This window comes from Stegastes partitus, unplaced genomic scaffold, assembly GCF_000690725.1.
Source record: "Stegastes partitus isolate 25-593 unplaced genomic scaffold, Stegastes_partitus-1.0.2 Scaffold390, whole genome shotgun sequence".
NCBI lineage: Eukaryota > Metazoa > Chordata > Actinopteri > Pomacentridae > Stegastes > Stegastes partitus.
This window is the reverse complement of record NW_007578121.1, coordinates 369,014-388,935: the sequence shown is the minus strand read 5'-3', so window position 1 is coordinate 388,935 and position 19,922 is coordinate 369,014. Positions and strand designations below refer to the sequence as shown.

At 41.0% G+C, this 19,922-nt stretch overlaps 1 protein-coding gene across 4 annotated transcripts in view; it reads right to left on the bottom strand.

The window, feature by feature from the left end:
- The window catches only part of map4k2 (mitogen-activated protein kinase kinase kinase kinase 2), a 44,853-nt gene that overhangs the window by 2,122 nt on the left and 22,809 nt on the right, over positions 1-19,922 (bottom strand). Inside the window, exons 14-31 of one of the 4 annotated variants that reach the window (XM_008285192.1) lie at positions 11,961-12,019; positions 11,796-11,848; positions 10,372-10,410; positions 9,910-9,943; positions 6,787-6,943; positions 6,477-6,652; positions 6,210-6,251; positions 5,774-5,858; positions 5,500-5,579; positions 4,155-4,215; positions 3,932-4,055; positions 3,316-3,374; positions 3,123-3,226; positions 1,343-1,520; positions 1,185-1,253; positions 1,002-1,088; positions 849-919; positions 675-730 (exon numbers count right to left, since the gene is read on the bottom strand). In XM_008285192.1, coding sequence (XP_008283414.1) covers positions 675-730; positions 849-919; positions 1,002-1,088; positions 1,185-1,253; positions 1,343-1,520; positions 3,123-3,226; positions 3,316-3,374; positions 3,932-4,055; positions 4,155-4,215; positions 5,500-5,579; positions 5,774-5,858; positions 6,210-6,251; positions 6,477-6,652; positions 6,787-6,943; positions 9,910-9,943; positions 10,372-10,410; positions 11,796-11,848; positions 11,961-12,019 — 1,534 coding nt within the window. The remainder of the gene's footprint in view (positions 1-674; positions 731-848; positions 920-1,001; positions 1,089-1,184; positions 1,254-1,342; positions 1,521-3,122; positions 3,227-3,315; positions 3,375-3,931; positions 4,056-4,154; positions 4,216-5,499; positions 5,580-5,773; positions 5,859-6,209; positions 6,252-6,476; positions 6,653-6,786; positions 6,944-9,909; positions 9,944-10,371; positions 10,411-11,795; positions 11,849-11,960; positions 12,020-19,922) is intronic. The other 3 variants (XM_008285193.1, XM_008285194.1, XM_008285195.1) reach the window with 3 other exon arrangements.

Genomic DNA, 19,922 nt, shown 5'->3' with positions numbered 1-19,922 from the left:
ATACAGAACTGGCTCAAAGTCTGTTAAAGAAAAAAATGTTGTGTTCATGATTTTAATGTATTTATAGCATTCTTTAAAACAATCTGATAGCAAAAGTTTGTAGAATAATGTTACAATCTTGTTGCTGAGTGGTGGCTTTATGGCAAAATAATCTGTGCCATCTCAATGTCCTCAGTGAGATGTCATGATGTGTTTTTCGTACAAACACTGTGGGCTTCCAAAGTCTGGAAGTTGATTTTACAAATTCTGTTATTTTACACATTCAGCTACAATAATCAACATGGTATGTTTATATACTTCTGAAACTGGGCTAAAGTATGTTTTTACCCAGGGATTTTGTTATTTTTCCAACAATTTAAATGATCATACATCATAGCTGAATGTTTTTGTGCACATTTGTACATTTAGGGGGTCATGATGTCCACGGAATCTCATTTCACAATTATGTTGCTACTAATACCACCACCACTTCTACTACTACTACTGTCATGAGCATTCCTGTTAAAAATTCAACTACTTCTCCAAATCACCTCCAGGACTAATAATATTACTGATAACACTACTATCAACAACACTACTATGCTTATTACTGCTGCTACCAGCATTACGACGAATACTACTACTTCAATCCACTGTGAATGATTGATACTATTGTCAGATTAGTGTTAATGTACCTGTTTGTTCCCAAAACTCTGAACGCCCGACTCTTGTCTGTAATTTCTTGTGTTACCTGCAAATGAGGAGGAAATTCACCACTTACTGACATGGAGAAAATATAAATTTGACTCAATCACAAGCACATGACAAGAGCTCAGCTGCAGTCTCATGAAAATCTTGTAGATAATCACCTCTTCTGAATGAAAGCTCCTCCCTTTGAGGCCATGCTTCCAGAAAGCTAGCACACTATCCTGTAAGCAGACTGTTAGGACAAGTCACATCACTCAATCGTCAGTACCAAAAGCAAGTCTAATTCACTGTCTTTTTCACATCATTGCTTCTACCTAGTGTTTCAATGGGGAAGTCAAAGACCATCTCAGCAGCCAGCTCTTTGGATGGAATTCCGCGCAGGTTCACAATCTTCACAGTTTCTGTCCAATGGGCATCGAGATTGACATATAGTTTATTCTGAAGCAACATTAAAGATGCCTGGAGAATTTATGTGTGTTGAGAAGGAAGACACTTACTTTCCACTGCGATTAAAACAGTGTCTCTGTCCAGTTGGGTTACCTGCATGGCTCTCAGTGCGCCACTATCTGCAGATTCACAGAGACAAATAATCTTAGTTTAAGCTTTAGGCACGAGCTTCATAAAAACAGTGGAGAAACAAAGCAGCTCATCCTACCTGGTACTGAAACAGGCGTGCCGTTTAGCTCAATGATGTCAAATTTGAGCTGCTGGCTGGTTGGGGGTTTCCCATTAATACAGTCTCTCACCCCAACACACAGCTGAGGAAACTCATCTGTTACCAACACCAGCAGCTCAAATATTGGCAGAGAGTCTGGTAGCCTTGTTGCTATGTGCTGCAAAAGAAACAGAGATCATTAAAAAAAAAAAAGAAAGTCTGGTTACATGATTTCAAAATATGACTACATTTTAGTTTTATCTGAATTTTTATTTTTATTTTTTTTTAATTGTCTTTTTTGGGTTTTCGCCTTTATTCATCAGAACAGTGGAGACAGACAGGACAAGGGGGAGAAGAATGGGAAGAGACCTGCAGCAAAGGGCAGTGGTCGGGAGTCAATCCCACAACCGCTGTGTCAGGGACTATAGCACCTGTTTGTGGGTCACCGTCTTATCCTTTTTTTCTAATTCTTCACTTTAGGGCAGTGCAGAGCCGGTCCTACTCTACAACAATGGGGACTGAGTGGAAAGGGTCCACTCATTCAGATTTTTAGGCATGCACATCTGTGATGACCTCTCCTGGTCTGTCAACACCCCACCAGTGGTGAGGAAGGTCCAGCAGCGGCTCTATTTCCTTAGAGTGCTCAGGAAAAACAAATTGGAGGAGAAGCTGCTTGTGGCCTTCTACTGAGCCACTGTGGAGAGCATACTGGCATATTGCATCTCAGCGTGGTACGCTGGCTGCTCTGCAGCAGACAGGAGAGCTCTGCAAAGGGTGATCAACACAGCCCAAATGATCACTGGCTGCTCTCTGCCCTGTCTAGAGGACATTGCTAGCGCTCATGATTACAGCAGAGTTAGTAATATTATTAAGGACTCTTCCCACCCCGGACACCACGTTTGACCTGTTGCCCTCTGGCAGGCACTACGGTCACTCAAAGCCTAAACCAACAGACTCAGGGACAGTTTCTTTCTGAGAGCTGTCACTATACTAATCAGTCACAAACAGAAGACATAATTTCACTGCTGATCCCCATAAATACACTAAAAATATGTGTACAATAAACCGTACCAATGTAAAATAGCTGTGCAATAATGTTCATCAATTTGGAAAACACAAAACAAAAAACAAACAAAAAAACAAAAATGCATCTTGTGCTGCCCCCTACTGAGGAGAATTAGGAAAAATAGTTGAAGTTGGTTCTTTGTATGTAATACATGAAGAGCACATGGTGCCTGCATGTTCAGACAAGCCATTGCTTGACGTTGCCTTGGACAAGAATCTTACATAAGTGTTTACGTGAGGGCAGTATACATCTCCTGACATTTACAATTATAACATTTGTATATATATATGTACATCTGTAAAATACTTCCATTATTGTATATTCACTTTTTTGTACTTTGTACTTCTTGTCTTACAATGGAGCAAACTGTAGCAGTGCTCCTAATTTCGCTGCATAAAATACAGTGACAATAAAGGCATTCTATTCTAATATTCTATTAACACACAGTTGTAGGTATGGTAGCTGCTTGCTCGGGGGGTTGACGTTGGTGTGTCATGACAGACTACTTGCAGACAGCAGACGTGAGTATGACTGAGGTCTAGTGATGCATGTTCAACCTGCATTGAACCCATGTTGTTGCATATCATATAAGACCTGGCCCCCTACATGTCACTATATTACACATCACAGCTGATGTGGGTGGGTGGCTACAGATATTGTAAGAAAAGACACATCAGTTGGCAGTCATTTTAGGTGTAACAAATCTGTACGAACCTTTAGATGCATGAACTTCTGGAGAGGTTCATACCACAACAGCAGAACCAAGCCAGATGGAACTGCCCCACACAGAAATGTACTGTCTGTGTATGGGTTTCTTGCTGAGAGAGATAAAAAGGCTGTTGTTGGTATTACTGGGGAAAAAAAACAAAACATACAGAGCATGTAGAATAAATTCTGCATCACTTACCTACGCTACATCTCCGGCAGCCTTTAGTGTCAGGAATCTTCACAGATATGGCAAACTTTCTGTGGGTTGAGGGAGAATACCCAGTTAAAAGCAAAGACAGCAGCTGTCACTAAAAGCCACTAAGTTTAGGTTTTAAAATGCTATACTTTGATGCTATCCAGTTTTAGTATCAAGAAGACACTATTACTACTATTAGGCTTACAGCATGACCACTACACCTGCTAACTTCCATTATCTATACACCGCTTAATCCTCATTAGGGTCGCGGGGGGGCTGGAGTCTATCCCAGCCGACTTAGGGCGAAGGCAGGGGACACCCTGGACAGGTCGCCAGTCTGTCGCAGGGCCACACTGAGAGACAGACAACCAAGCACACTCACATTCACACCTACGGACAATTTAGAATCATCAATTAACCTCAACATGTTTTTGGACTTGTGGGAGGAACCCACGCTGCACGGGGAGAACATGCAAACTCCACGCAGAAAGATTCCGGTGCCCTCACCGGGATGTGAACCGAGGCAACTGCTGCTGCGAGGCAACAGTGCTACCAACTGCGCCACCTTGCAGCCCCACCTGCTAACTTTTTTGCTTAAATCTCTTATGCCCTGTCTTACCTGGGGTTGATTCTCTCAGTAAAGCGGTTGGTGCTGAGTGACAGACTGCTGTGCTTCTTTTGCAGATGTCCTTTCTGCTCAAATACAGCTGTCAAACTGTGGGAATAAAGCTGGGAGGACTTTCCTGCAGGATGGAGACTTTTTAGAGCAGCAGATAATGTATAGGACACTGTGTTCTCTAACAAAACCATTATTTTAAATAAATAAATAAATAAAATGTTACCTGATACAGACATCAGCACATTGTTCATTACATATAACCATGTACATCGCTGAGGGAGGAGCTGTGGACAGACATAAAAGACAAACAGAAAAATCCACTGAGTCTGTAGGTCGGTATACTCACCACTGCTAACTGCTTTAGAGATGCACAAACCCAATTGTCTCGCTGTCCTACATCCAACATGCTTATCTGTTACCATCCAGACATTTAATATATCCTAGATCTTTATATACGATTTTGTTATGAGATTATCTACTCTACTCAGTTTGTCTGTGAGCAGTCCAAATGTTTTTTTTCTCATCAGTGTATGTAGACTGCAGTAGACTAAAAACATATCTGGACTCAATTTAAAAACCAAACCAGCCCTCTGCATTCCAACTCCAGAGGGCATCTGGACTGAGGGATCCCTCAGTTAGAATTGCCTGGAATACTTCAGGGAAGCATCCAGTAGTCATCCTAACCAAGGAATTGTAAACTCCTTGTACAGTTCTAGGCTCTTCAAACTGTCTCTCAGAACAAGCCAAGACAACTGGTGAAAGAAACTAATTTTTTACTGCTATATCTGTGATCTCATTTTTTCCAGCTACAACCCAGAGCTCATTAATACATATGGAGGTTAGAACTTAGATGGAAATCGAAAGCGTTGCCTCCTTTCAACATGACAGTATGATTTGGCTCCATGAATGGACCTCTAAAATCTCATGTGCCTTTAGGCCTTTACTTATGAACAAGATCCAAAAATACTACAATGACACACATAGACCTGTACGACATATGCAAAGGGGAAGATTGTTCTCTAATACAAAATACATTTCAGCAAGCCCAGTCTGAGAAACAGGTTAGTGATTTTATGAGTTTATCAGACCCCCAAAAAATTCACAACATTTGATAATTTGATATTTTACTTTTAGTTGCAAAAATGTAGTAACAGTAACAGTTACCAGTTAACAGTAAGGATACACTGTTGGCATTACTAAGTAATGTACTGGATAGGTAAGCTTGCATGTATTGAACCTTGCTGAAAGACCAGTGCCTCAGATGTTGCTGTCAGATTTATTTATTTTTTGCCATATAGGTTCACTTAACAAGAAAGTGGCCGTGCAGAGTGCCATGGTCCCATCCTGAAGTTCAAACTACGCTACAAGCTACATTAAATGAAGCCAGCAAAAGTACATCTTTAAAAAACAGAGATGTTTCTGAAGTGCACATTCTCCACTCCCCTACTGCATCTACACAATTTCCACAGTACCCCCAGTAAACTCCCCTAAGGGACAAACAAGAAATACAGAACCCACATTTTATAAAAATTATGTTATCTACAGCAATCTTTGAGTCCTTATCTTACCTTCTCTAGTGTATCTTCATGAAGTTCATTAAGGTTCAGAGTATAGATGCCCTCCTCTGCCCCAAGAATAAGATATTGATCTAAGGAGGAAAAGGAGAATATTTATATATACATATATTTGTTTTTTCCTGCAACACAACACAGACTCTGCATTATAATTGTATGTTGATAGTGGAACTTTTAGCAACTCAGCTTTAAATTTAAAATACAACCAAAAATTCAGGAAGTATTAAATAATCAATCAATCAATCAATCAATCAATCAATCTTCTTACCTCTTGTTTTGGGAAATATCCAGGTGACAGCACAGTGGATTTTAAGAGGACAACCGTTGAAGACTTTAGAGAAACAGGCTCCCATCTACAGAACCAGCAGAGCAACTGAATCACTAAAGGTCTGACACGGTCACAGTGACCCTTGAGTTTTGGAACGATATCCATCTCAACAAAAAGCCATCAGATGTAGTTGTTACAGCAAATGCATTCAAAGCTGAACAAGTAAGCAGTAACTGGGTGCTAAATTTCCAAAATATAACAAACTCAGGCTCGGGAATATGATGGAATCAGATGGAGTAGTCATTAAAAACATTGGCAAGAATTTGTCAACAAACTTTTCTACCATGCCATGTGAGGAAGCATATTTTGTTACACATGAGAGCACTGCCAGGTCAACTTTTATTCTAGGTCACATGCTGTTAATTTTCACACTTACATGGACTTGAGGGGTAGGAGGAAGTCCATGACAATCAGCCCTCTAGAAATGTCAAAGGTTACACATAACAAAACAAAGGGGGTGATAATAACTGCACATCAGAGGCATTACAAATCCATAACTTGTTTGGTTGCATGATTTGCCATCTTACAGACAGACTTTTAAAGGAACCAAACCAAATCATTAGGAAGTTATTAGGTTAGCAAACACACAAGCTAACTGATGCTTGTTACTGTATGAAGAGGCAGTTTTTGGGGTTAAACTCACAGAGTCCTCAGTCTTTTTCCTCAGTGTGCTCCATTCAGGTGACAGCGGTGTCTCTCTTTTTGGGGAGGAAACAGTGGTAACGTCCCTCTTCTCTGCTGTTACAGCGTCGCCCACAGACAGACATGGATCACTGCAGCGCTGTCTAATGTCCTGTGTGGCTGAGCACCGAGCCAATACTTATGAAAAAGTAAAAAAAAAGAGATAGGCAGAGGAAATCATTTTTGCAGGGACTCATTCATGATTTGGTCAGTTTAAGATAAAGTCAAACATAGCTGAGGTTGGATGAAATAGTGGGTGTGATGTGCTGTACCTGTAGTGGAGGTGGAGTCAGTTGTGATGGCAGTGTCCGGGCCCAGTGTACAGCTCGGTCTCAGTGTCAAGTCTCTGTCCTCTGTGTTTGGAGCTAAAGAGCTGAAGGCTGGTAGAGACGCTGTAGATGGACTGAACAAGCCACTCTTCCTACCACCCTGAAAAAAAAAAGACTAGTGTGTGATCTCAACCTGCATGCCAGTTACATACTATGATCTAATAAGTATACATCATGTTCCATCGTGGACATGTGTGTTCATAGGGATGGTAATGCTGCTCCAGTTGTTTATTATAAAACTAAATATCTGAGCAGACTTCAATATATGAATATTCAATATAGAAGATCAATATAAATGGCTTTCGTAAAGCCTGTCTTTTTATCAGGGCCAGCAATATGTCAAAGCTAACATTTTGTGACACTTCTATTTATAAAAATGAACTCTAAATCCAATCACTGTTAGCCTCAGCTGCACTCTGAAATAAGTGCATTTATTCTTTGTTCACATGCTAAGCATTACAGAATGTGTAACATTGGCATTTTCAGAACACAAACATTCTAAACTCTTCATTTTAGGTATGTTAAGGGTTTTTAAAAATATATATATTTCCAATGTGGTAAAGAAGTCTGTGAGATGGTACTAACTAGGCTACAGAGAAAATAGAACTGAAGGTCTGTCTGGTGTTTTACACTATAAATTTAGTCTCAAAGAAGGAACAGTTCAATTTAAATTTAAGTCAACATCAATTCATTGTTCAATTATTTTCGTAAACATCATCCATGAATCTGACCTTTTCTGGTTTCGTCATAGTAACGCAATATTTTTGTGAACATTTCAGTTCGGAATAAATGTTCAAGTGTAGGGCAAAGTCAATGAGAATGGTGTTTTGTTATATTACTCAAACCAGATCTTTTGGTCTCTGGGATGTTTTTTGGAATAATATTGGTGCTGGAATGGAGAAAAAGCCTTCTGCAAATCATTTCACAAAATTGAAGTACACCACTGTTGCATACTTATCCATTAATTTAACTGCAAGTAGGTTTAGACTAGCTCCACCTAGTAAGATTGTCTTTACAGAAAAGTAAGCAAGGTGCTCATTAAAACATGAAGCCGACACATTCAGTTGCCATCATCCATCCATCCATTATCTATACACCGTTTAATCCTCACTAGGGTTGCGGGGGGCTGGAGCCTATCACAGCTGACTTAAGCGAAGACAGGGGACACCCTGGACTGGTCGTCAGTATATCGTAGGGCTACATTTAAGAGACAGACAACCATGCACACTCACATTCACACCTATGGAAAATTTAGAATCACCAATTAACCTCAACATGCTTTTGGACTGTGTGGGAGGAAGCCAGAGAACCCAGAGAGAACCAACGCTGCACGGGGAGAACGTGCAACTTCCACGCAAGATCCCGGTGCCCTCATTGGGATTTGAACCTCTTGCTGTGAAGCAACGGTGCTAACCACCCAGCCACCTTGCAGCCCTCTGTGGCCATCAGATTAATGGAAAGGGATGTATGTCTGAAAGGGATCACGCAGCAAAAACTACTCAGGGACAGCGCAGGGGACATGACATACAGCCCAGTGTGCTGACCTGACCTTCAAACTCCCCAGATTCCAATCTAATTCAGCACCCACAGAACAAACTGCGACAAGCCTTATCTGCAGAGGCCCCCCAACAACTCACAGAATCTAAAGGATCTGCTGCTAATGTACTGTAAAGATATACTGTAGTCTTCGTAAAGCAGTCCTTTGCAGCAGTGAGCAATGATGTGCTATTCTGATTCTAGACCTTCAAAGGGAAAGAACGAAACAAAGCCCTGCTGCAAAGGCCTACTGCTGAAATGAACCAGATGTCAGGATCCACTAAGGCACAGCCCTCTCTCCGACATTGCGGCAGGGTTTTTACTGATGTTTTAATGGTGGATAAATGCACTGCATCAGCATCTCAAATATGTGAAAGACCCACAAAACAATCTGGTGGTGTACCAGATGGCTTTGATGGTCTAGGTGGAAAACATCCAACTTAGGGAGAAAGACAAAATGTTGGAGCTGAGAAAAATACCACATGCTGTCTGGTTGCATTTAACCCATTAAGATTGACTGAATGCTGACAAATTGTCAATGTATCAAACTCATTCGAAACAACTATCCAAATTATTTTAGCTTCACAAAATACCACCAATGAAACCAATGCATCCCAAACACAAGATATAATTACATCTATATAAAGTCTATTTCTGAGCATAGGATGACATTGCAAAACAATGCAGAGAAATTGTTGTTAGACAAAGGATAAGTGCGAACAACAATATCCATCCATTATCTATACATCGCTTAATTCTCACTAGGGTCGTGGTGGGGCTGGAGCCTAACAGAGTCGACTCAGGGCAAAGACAGGGGACATCCTGAACAGGTCGCCAGTCTATTGCAGGGCTACACTTAGAGACAGACAACCAAGCACACTCACATTCACACCTACGAACAATTTAGAATCACCAATTAACCTCAGCATGTTTTTGGACTGTGGGAGGAAGCCGGAGAATCCAGAGAGAACCTGTACAGGGAGAACATGCAAACTCCACGCAGAAAGATCCCAGGGGTCCTAACCGGGATGACAGTGCTAAACACCGAGCCACCGTGCAGCTCTTGAACAAGAATATATTTATTTAATTTACAGGATGTAATTTGTTTGCTCTTAAACTGAAGAAGTGACTGAGCAGGAGTGTAGACAGGAGACAAACACATATATAAATGAACATCCAGTAGAGATGTACTCCATATTTGTAATGTTTAACATTTGTGATGCAATAATTCACCACAGATCCAAACCAAGTTCAGGAAACAGAAAAGAAGGATTTAAAGTCCAAACAATGGCACAACAGTTCACACCAGGCTTTCATTATATTGCAAAGAGGCACATTTAAAGTATTTAGCAACAATTTCACAATTTTCACTTTCCATGACTGAATTTATGTTTAAAATAATTATATATTTTTAAATATACTTTGCTTATTCTTAGGAAGGTTTTGGTTGCATGCATATTTAAAACTTTTCCGTATATGATCTAAAACTTAAACACAGATTCAGTTTATGGCAGTATGGCTCACACTTACATCAGCAGATGGCGCCCTTCTAATAGTTAAACTCCTGAAAGAGAAAGGGAAAACAACGTTATGGTCATGCTCTAAAAATTTAAGAACCAAGTCATCCGGTGGGATCCAAATCAAGCATCACGACAGAAAGCTGGACAACAAAGGCAGATGCTAAAGTTACTGAGGGCAGGATAACAGCAGCACAGAAACAAAACGCTGAAGAAAACACCACAAAAAAAAGCAGACAAAGGAGCCCAAAAAGCTGGGAAACAGTGGGTTTGTGCTGGATCACATCTGCATCCAGTTCATGTGGTTTGAGGATGGGATTAGCAGAACGTGAACACAAACCCAATGATTATGTCAAAGACATTGACATTAGCTGATATTCACATCACAATAATACCATCGCAAGCGGACTAATTTCAGGTGAATTCATGTGGGATGGGGAAACACTGTTGTTAGGAGTTGATGGACGTGGCCTACCTCAGCTGCAGAGCTTGTTCCACACATTCCAAAAGGCTCCTGCAACAGGAAGACCTGGTGTTTATCTGACTATGGGCCTGAATGGCCCATAACAATGAGAGGGAAGTAACCAGAGGTTCACTTCTGTCCATTCCTAAAGCCCCATAATGCTGTTGATATTAAAGCTTAGTCTTAGTGTTGAACCAAATTAAAGGATATTTCTGCTCCCTCTATCAGTACCTACAACTCTTTGGCCATGTCAGTCCTATGTGCATTTCAAATTAGAAGTAATTTTAGGTTAAAAAAAAAAAATTCAAACCAGAGGACTTGGGATTCTACTGAAGTGATTTTTTTCCACATGATATTCATTTACAAGTGTCAAAAAGCTTTATATTCACGTAATTGTTCCCAAAAATGTGTGCATGGAAGAATGATGTCAATAGTATTTTTTTTTTATTAATCAAATATAGCACCTGTGACCTTTTTTCTTCAACAAACACATGGTTTTCGTGGGTCATAGCCATATAAACCACAACACATGCATATTAGAGCCAAGGCCTAAATTTGCTTTCCTGTTAATGACAAACACATGAAAAAAACTGAATTATATCATTTGTTCAAAAATATTACTACCAAGTATAATTCGTGACTACAGCTAAATACTACAGGTACTATTTGTGCAACCACCAGTACTGTTACCATCACTGTATTTGTTGCTGCTACAACTCAAGAAAAATCCTTACATAACAATCAGTCCATCTAATCAGTGCAGCAGAAATGGATTCATACTGGTAACACATAGATACCTCGTACTTTTGAACATTCATTAACTTTAATCCCCACATTCTGTTATTAAAGATGATGGTAGCTGATTGCTTGTAATTGGTATAGTGCACAACGGCGCCACCAGTTTCCCCAAAGGCAGTTTGGCAATTCTGATGGAGACAATTTAATTGCAGTGACACTCACTTGCTGAAATAATAATATATATAATATATATAATGTTGCTAACACTTATAAATTATGTCCAGTAAATAATTTCAGAATTTGATACAGATTTTAAAAAACTTTGAGACTTATTCTGATAAAACAAACCTATTCCACATATGCAATTATTAAGAAATTTACGAGGAATGAATGACTGCCATTTTGGAATGCACTATTCAGTTCTAGTCCATCTCTTAATACGTCCATGCCTCGAAGTCACAACATTTCACAAGCAGACAGGAGATCTTTGGATTTTGGAACACTATTGGGCACCATTTTAAAAAAACAACAACAACTGTATATTGTTTCCAAAAGCCATCTTCAGCTTAACATCTGATAGCTTTAAGAAAGGTGTCCTGTACAAGTGTGAAATCTTAACAGCAGAGACCTGTGATGTGTCAATAAAGGATAAAAGTAGAGGAGTAAAGAACAATAAAATAGAGAGAAAGAAGTCTTACGGTGAGTTGTCTTCATCTCCAGATAGGCTCCAGTCATCATCATAGGAGCCCTGCTGAAAGGAGAATCAAAGGAGAACCTTTGGTCATATCAAGGTATTGTCATGCATTGTATATCATCAGTGCACAACACTGTCATATACACACTCTTGCAGAAAAGTTAATTACCAAATCAGGATAAGGCTCTGTGACTTTTCTCAGTGGAGGCCCAAACTTCAGTTGGTCAACTGCAAAGAAAAAAGAGCAGTGGAGTTTATGAGATTAAGAGCAGACCAGTGTTCTCCCACACAATCCAGGCATTTTGGACAGTATTGATGAGTGCTCACTTTCAAGTGCATTGATTCGTCTTAGTTGGGGTTAGACACAGAATGCACTCTGCACATCACCTATCACATCAATAATGAACTAGCACTATGGTAGACTGGCTTCTACAGCTCTGACCTTTCACTACAGTTGACCACAAATAACATAGGGACGGTGGACAAAATGCCAACATGTTAAGTCTTCTTTCAGAATATGGGAAAGGTGATCGTAATGATGTAGACATTTTTATAGTGTGATGCACAAGGTGGGCTTGTTGGTGTTAATATTGTATAGTATACAACAGGAGTGTGTACATTCCTGTGCAACATCAAGTAAATCACCCTACAATAATTGCATAACTTCTAAGTTGAACAGTAGGGCATTTGCTTGTATATAAAATGTAAAACTTACTGATTTACTATATGAAATAAACAGACCCCACAGGAGGGACCCAGTAAAAGTCAGGATACCTTGCATTACTGAGATTCAAATGTTTTTATTTGTGTCCACCTTTATTTTTGATGATAGACTCAATGTTTTATGGATGTTCTACCATTCTGCAGAGATGTTATTTCTCAACCTGCTTCTTTAAGATACTCCAAAGGTATTCTGTAGGACTCAAGTCAGGTGACATATTCTGCCAAGTCATAGTTTCATTATTTTTTTCTTTATTTAGGAACTCTTTTGTGATTGTTGCACTCTGCTTTGGATTACTATTGTGCTGAAATATTCCTCTTTTGCCAAACTTCAACAGTCTAGAGGAATCTTGTCAGCAAGTATTTTAGTATTTCCCCAGACATGGTGACATAAATGTCATCTCCCCAACATAATTTGCACTCATGCAGCACCATTTTATCACACTCTTAGCCCTCTGCTCCACTGCTGGGAGTATGCAGTCATTGTGATAGTCTGATTTTAAATCATTTGGAATTAAAGTGATATTGCACAGTGAGTATTAATTTCTATTATACATATTGTAAATGTTATTTATGGCCACAGTGACCAAAAGTAATGTAAGTAAAATTCGTAGATTACAATTCTAGCTTTGTTCACAAGCCTACTTGTGCAAACATATGAAAATATCAACTTTAAACACAACATACACTGGTGCTCAAAGAAAGTGCATCCCCCCTTAAAATTGTAATTGTGGCTTGAATAACCACTGTACCTGACAATATTTTCTACGGACTGTTTGAGATGAGTGGCACTCGTAGGTGATGTAATGTTCAGTGGTACCACACACATTCAAACAGCAGGGCCATCTCCCCAGCATCTTAGGATAATTTATACAAAGGGTTGTCTCTGTGTCTGTCTTCCCATCAGTGTCTGCTAATGATGCATGCTGCATACATTTTTAACATTGGGGGGGCTGGAGCCTATCCCAGGCTGAGATTTGAACCCAGGACCTTCTGGCGGTGAGGCGACAGTGCTGGCCCCTTTTCCACCATGCAGCCCTGGGCTTAAAACATTTACACAATAAATGTTTGCCAGAGCTGTTGTATAAAGGCTGGATATACTCACTTTTAAAAGCACCTGTCAAAGCACCTGCTCATCTTGTACACGAGCATCACATTCAGGGAAGAACTTTACATATTTTATACAAACGTCATTCCCCTTTTAATATTGTTTTTTGTATCACAAATTGAACTTTAATATTGATTTGCTGTAAGTTTACTTCAGCTCCTTTGTTTTGTGTGTGAAAAATAATACAGTTGAATTGCTCAATGAATTTTATTTAAAGGCATAAATGCTTTGTGATAAAGTATTTCTGATTCTGATTTAACTTCCCTATGTCTTTAAGAAATGTCTTGCTTTGGTTTCCATGATGACTTGACTGAGATGTGACTAAAAGGAGGAAACGGGTCATCATGTAACCACAGAGAACCTGAGCTATCGCTTGACAGTTTGACTTTGAAGAGGGGGATGAGATAACTATTGAACCAGAAAGCAGACGTGTCTGTCTTGTCTCGGTTCAGTTAGCACTCATGGCGTTGCTGAATGTCTGCAACAAGTTTATTACTTGATATGAGAAGGCTGTGAAGTAGTTTTCCTTACTCTTAGACGCTGAAGAGAACCACAGGGGTTTAGAAAACTTACTGCAAAATTGTAAATTTACCTCGGTGAGGGATTAATAGGGTTTATCTCATCTTGCAGAATTTCTTTTCACATACATGTGGTGATCTGGGGAATCTACCTCTAGCACCACCAGCAAGTTGATGTTTTAGTTTTTTAAATGTCTCAACAACTTTTTTATTGTCAAGAAATTTGGTACAAATATTCTTGGTACACTGAAAACTAAAGAGTATTTATCTCCTGAGCTTCTGAAAAATCTTACTTAATTTTGAAATATATGAATGTCATCAAGATGAACAAGCACAAAAAGTAGTGCAGACATTCATGGTACTCAGAAAATGAATCGCCATGACTTTGTTAAACTCAAAATTTTTACTCACACCACCACAAGGTTAACAATTGAGGTTTGTAGTTATCAACTACTAAAAATGGAAAATTCTGACATTCCCATCATAATAAATAAAAACTATAGCAACCTTGGTGATGCCATAAATTTTCATTTAGTGCTATCATCAAGTCAAAATTGTACTGTGGTTTATGACTAAATCTAATAAAAAATAAGCACATTCTCATCATCCTCTGCTGCACTTTGTGATTTTAAGCTAATCAATGCAGCTGAGGTTAGCATAGCATCACGCAGCTGCTTAGTCTTTCTTCTTTTTTTCATCATTAAAAAAAAAAACAAACACGATACATATATATATATATATATTTTTTAACATTTTGCTATTTAACCAAAAAAGCGAAACATCTCAAAGGATGCATGTCTCAACAGAAATAGCTGTACAAGAATGAAGCCTTCATGAAATAAAAACTCTGATGAGAATGGATTTCATAACAAGATGCACATATAATGCTAATTTTTGGTAACAAATGTATTTGACCAGTCTAGTAATAATATATATGAGCTTACTAGTGGCACTGTTCTAGGAACAACAGTGTCAGAATTCAAGCCCATATTGGTCAAACTGAGGTGCAGGTGTTTGTGGCTTATATGTCTATAAATAACACACTGTATGTAAGGGAAGTTGAGGTCAACACCAAGTTGATTTATGATTTGGTGCTTGGCAACATGTGAAGCTAGCTTATCACACCAGAAACACTTAGGCCACAAGAAGCCCACTGGCAGGTCAAAAGCATGAAGTCACTGGGGTAAGTGCATAGAAGTACCACTGTCTGTCACACACCAGGCATGTTCCCAGTGCCATCTTCTGACACAGCCTCCATCTCACATGTATGGACTGGTTACAGAACAAGGGCAGTCATCAGCGGACTCACTGAGAGGCTTTTGTCCTCATTCATATTATGGAGATTACAGCATTGAATACTGAGAACCATGGTGGACAATGAAGCCATTCTTCAGAAAGTACAATCAACATACAGTATATTTACACATGCATCCATGTAGTCAAAGCACAGCCACCAAGTGCACTTGCATGAAGGTGAGAATCAGAAATAAACAGTGAATAAACAGTGATAATCAGATGGACATTAATCTCATGTCTGTGCGTTAAATAGAGTGCCAGAGTTAAAACATTTCAAGATTAGTTCAGCATAAAAGCTGGAACTAGAAGGAAACAGGTAGCATGGCTAATGTCCACTTCAAGTCTAAAGGCCTTATTTTCAAGGTGGCGCAAGCAGAGTGACCTTGATATTCCCTTTGTGTATCTGAGAGGTATTTTGGGGAGAGTGTAATACACAGCTAGGAGGAGAGGTGCAAACAGGTGAAGAACTACATGTGTTCCAGATGCAGTGTTAATCTGCTGTTATTTTGTATGATTTCATCAACAAGTGCAAACAAAGTACTCAGAGTAAAAGCTCATGACTGCTCATGTATGAATCTGTATTCGTATTCTGTTGTTACCATGAGAGATATCAGATCACAGCAGCATATGAATCCTTTGTTACTCTTGTAAGTCATTCCATTCCATTTTGTTTTATTATCTATTACTATTATTATGTTCTATTATTAGGGTACATAAAAACCCACACTACCTGCCTCTGGCTGATTATCTGAGGTCATTTGAGGTCATACTTTCAGAGCAGTGGGAGTAGTGATCCGATTTTCCTTGTCCTTTTCCTTTTTGCCAGCTCACACAGTTAGTAAAACCAAGACCAGCTGTTTTCACCCATGCTAGCAACTCGGTGAGGAGTTAAATGCAGCATGAATGCAGCATGATGACGACACTAACATGCTAAAATTTATCAGATATAATAATTACTAAGTTCACTATCTTAGTTTGGCATGTTCACATGCTACCAAATGTTATCAAGCCATAAAAATTAAAGTGTAGCTGAGGCTCATAGAAATGTCATTTATGTTGCACTAAGCAAATGACATTTTTCAAATGCAAATTGCACTAGATAGTAAGGCAAAACTCTGAATCTGTCATATAGTTCACTCTAAATTAAAGATGCCAACCTCAAAGTGACACTACAGAAAAAGTCATCCAATCTCCAAAGCCAATATTGTTCATTCTCTAGGAACTCTGAAAGCCTGGGCAACAGTAATCCATCTGATATTTGTTGATATATTCTGAACCAAAATTGTGGACCAACTCACTGACCAATAGACCAACATCTGGCTAAAATATGCCTACCAACAACTCCAAAGGTTGGTAACCACATCTGTTTCATCACTACACAAAAACAGAAATAGTAAACAGTAAACAATGCTGTACAATCAACCAGCCATAATCAGTTTGAAGATGGAGAAAGAGCCAGTGTCCCCCATTTACAATCACAAATTGGAGATAGAGTCTACTTTGATCAATGGAACAGAGACAACAAGGCACCCACCAGATGTTCTACATGAACAAAAGACACCTTCCAGGTCTGTCGGGATGGTATGAAGCTGTGTTATCAGGAGGAGGCCAAGAGAAAGCACATTCTACAACACATACCTCCAGACAAGAAGACACCAGCAATGTGATTTGGGCCTAGAATAACCAAGAGACTGGCTTATACCCCAGTCACTATCAGGCCTACAAAGGACCAAATGGCTGCCAGACACTCATTGACCAACTTCTGAACCAACAGAAAGTGGAGGAGTCAAAAATCTGATAACAACATCAAAAGGATTTCACCCCATCAACAATGCCACAAGGAACACTGAACTCACATTAGGACAAAGACAGACATGTCTACCACTTGGACTAAACCATTCTTTATGATTAGTCATTTAAAGGAACTGCTGAAAATATTGCTGCCAATAACCTCATTATGATCAATCACACATGCGATCTCCTTAAATGTTTTATTCTACTTGTTTAGGTGTCAAACTATAAGTTAAACATCTGATGTCATATATGTGTTTAGTCTTGTGTCGATCAGCTATCCGGAGTGCACACATGTAAATGATGTGTCACCACATTACACTATTTTGAAACGATAGAAACCAGAGAAATATCTCGAAAGCATAACTCTATGAGGGACATCGGCCCTCCCCAATGAAGGCTGTGCCATATGCCCTCCGGAGTTAATGACTTTCAAATCTCCCCTTGAAACTCCCCAGAGGGCCCACCACCCACAGAGCAGTAAATCGGGGTTGGGTGCTAGGCCAACCAGACAGGGGGTAGGCATCTGAACGTACCACCCCCTGGTGGCATAGACTGGTTGTGGGGATGTGGAATGTCACCTCAGTGGCGGGGAAGGAACCTGAGCTGGTGCGGAAGGGGGAGCAATACCGGCTAGATAGAGTCGGGTTCACCTCCACGCACACCAACTCCTGGAGAGGGGTTGGACTCTCTCCTTCTCTGGAGTTGCTCAGGGTGAGAGGCACCAGGCGGGTGTGGGGATACTCAGTTCTCCTGGGAGACTTCAATGCTCACATGGGCAATGACGGAGAAACCTGGAGGGGAGTGATTGGGAGGAACGGCCTGTCCGATCTGAATCCAAGTGGAGTTTTGTTATTGGACTTCTGTGCTAGTCATAGACTGGCCATAAAAAAACACCATGCTTGAACATGAGGTTGCTCATAAGTGTACCTGGTACCAGAGGACCTTAGGCCAAAGATTGATCATCAACTTTGTAGTCGTGTCATCAGACCTGCGACTGTATGTCTTGCACACCTGGGTGAAGAGAGGAGCAGAACTGTCAACTGATCACACCTGGTGGTGGGTTGCATCCGATGGCGGGGAAGACTGCCAGACAGACCTGGTAAACCCAATCGGGTAATGAGAGTGAACTGGGAACGTCTGGCAGAAGGCCCAGTCTGTGGGGTTTTCAACACCCACCTCCGGAAGAGTTTCTCCTGCATCTTGGGGGAAGTTGGGGAAACGGAGTTGAAGTGGGCAATGTTCACAGCCTCCATTGCAGAAGTGGCCATTAGGAGCGGCGGCTAGATGGTCACTGGTGCCTGTCATGGCAGCAACCCCAAAACCCGCTGGTGGACACCGGCGGTGAGGGGCGCCGTCAGGCTGAAGAAGGAAACTTTCTGGGCCTGTATGGCTTGGGGGTCTCTGGAAGCAGCAGGCAGGTACCAGGAGGCCAAAAGGGCTGCAGCGGCAGCAGTTGCAGAAGCTAAAACTCGGGTGTGGGAGGAGTTCGGAGGGGCCATGGAGAGGGACTTTCGGTTGGCCTCGAGGAATATCTGGCAAACCGTTAGGCACCTCAGGAAGGGGAGGCAGGGTTTTGCCCAGGCTGTGTACAGTCGGGGGAGAGAACTGTTGACCCAGACTAGGGATATTGTCAGGCAGTTAAAGGAGCACTTCGTGGATCTCCTGAACCCGGTAAACCATCGTCTTCTGAGGGGACAAAGTGTGAAGACTCAGGGGTCTCTTTCTCTATATCCATGGTAGAGGTCAGCAAAGTAGTTAAGAAGCTCCTTGGTGGCAAAGTGCCAAGTGTGGACGAGATTTGCCCTGAGATACTTAAAGTCTCTGGATATTGTTGGACTGTCATGGCTGACACATCTCTTCAGTGACGCGTGGGCATTGGGTACGGTGCCTGTGCAGTGGCAGACCGGGGTGATGGTTCCCATTTTCAAAAAGGGGGACCAGACAGTGTGTTCCAACTACCGGGGTGTCATACTTTTCAGCCTCCCTGGGAAAGTTTACACTAAGGTGCTGGAAAAGAGGCTGAGACTGTTTGTTGAACCTCGGATTCAGGAAGAGCAATGTGGATTCTGTCCTGGTTGTGAAACAGTGGATCAGCTGAGCAGGGACCAGCTGAGCTGCTGAGGGGGGCATGGGAGTTTTACCAGCCAGTTCACATGTGTTTTGTGGATCTGGAGAAGGCCTATGACCATGTCCCCTGAGGGGCTCTATAGGGGGTACTGAGGGAGTATGGGGTACCAGGCTCGTTGACACGAGCCATTCAGTCCCTGTACAACCAAAGTGAGAGTTGTGTCCGCATTCTCGGCACAAAGTCAGACACATTCCCAGTGGGTAGTGGACTCCGCCAGGGCTGCCCGTTTTTCTCTGATCCTGTTTGTGGTGTTCATTGACAGGATCTCAAGGCGTAGCCGGGGCAAGTAGGGTGTCCGGTTTGGGGACCTCAGGATCGCGTCTCTCCTTTTTGCAGATGATGTGGAACTGCTGGATTCATCAGACTGTGACCTTCAGTATGCACTGGAGCGGTTTGCAGCCAAATGTGAAACGACAGGGATGAGGATCAGCACCTCCATGTCCGAGGCCATGGTACTCTGCCGGACACCAGTGGATTGCTGGAGTACTTCGTTGGTTGAATATGAATTAGATTGTGTAATAATTCTGCATAAGCATGCAAATCCCATTTGAGCAAACATCTACCCTA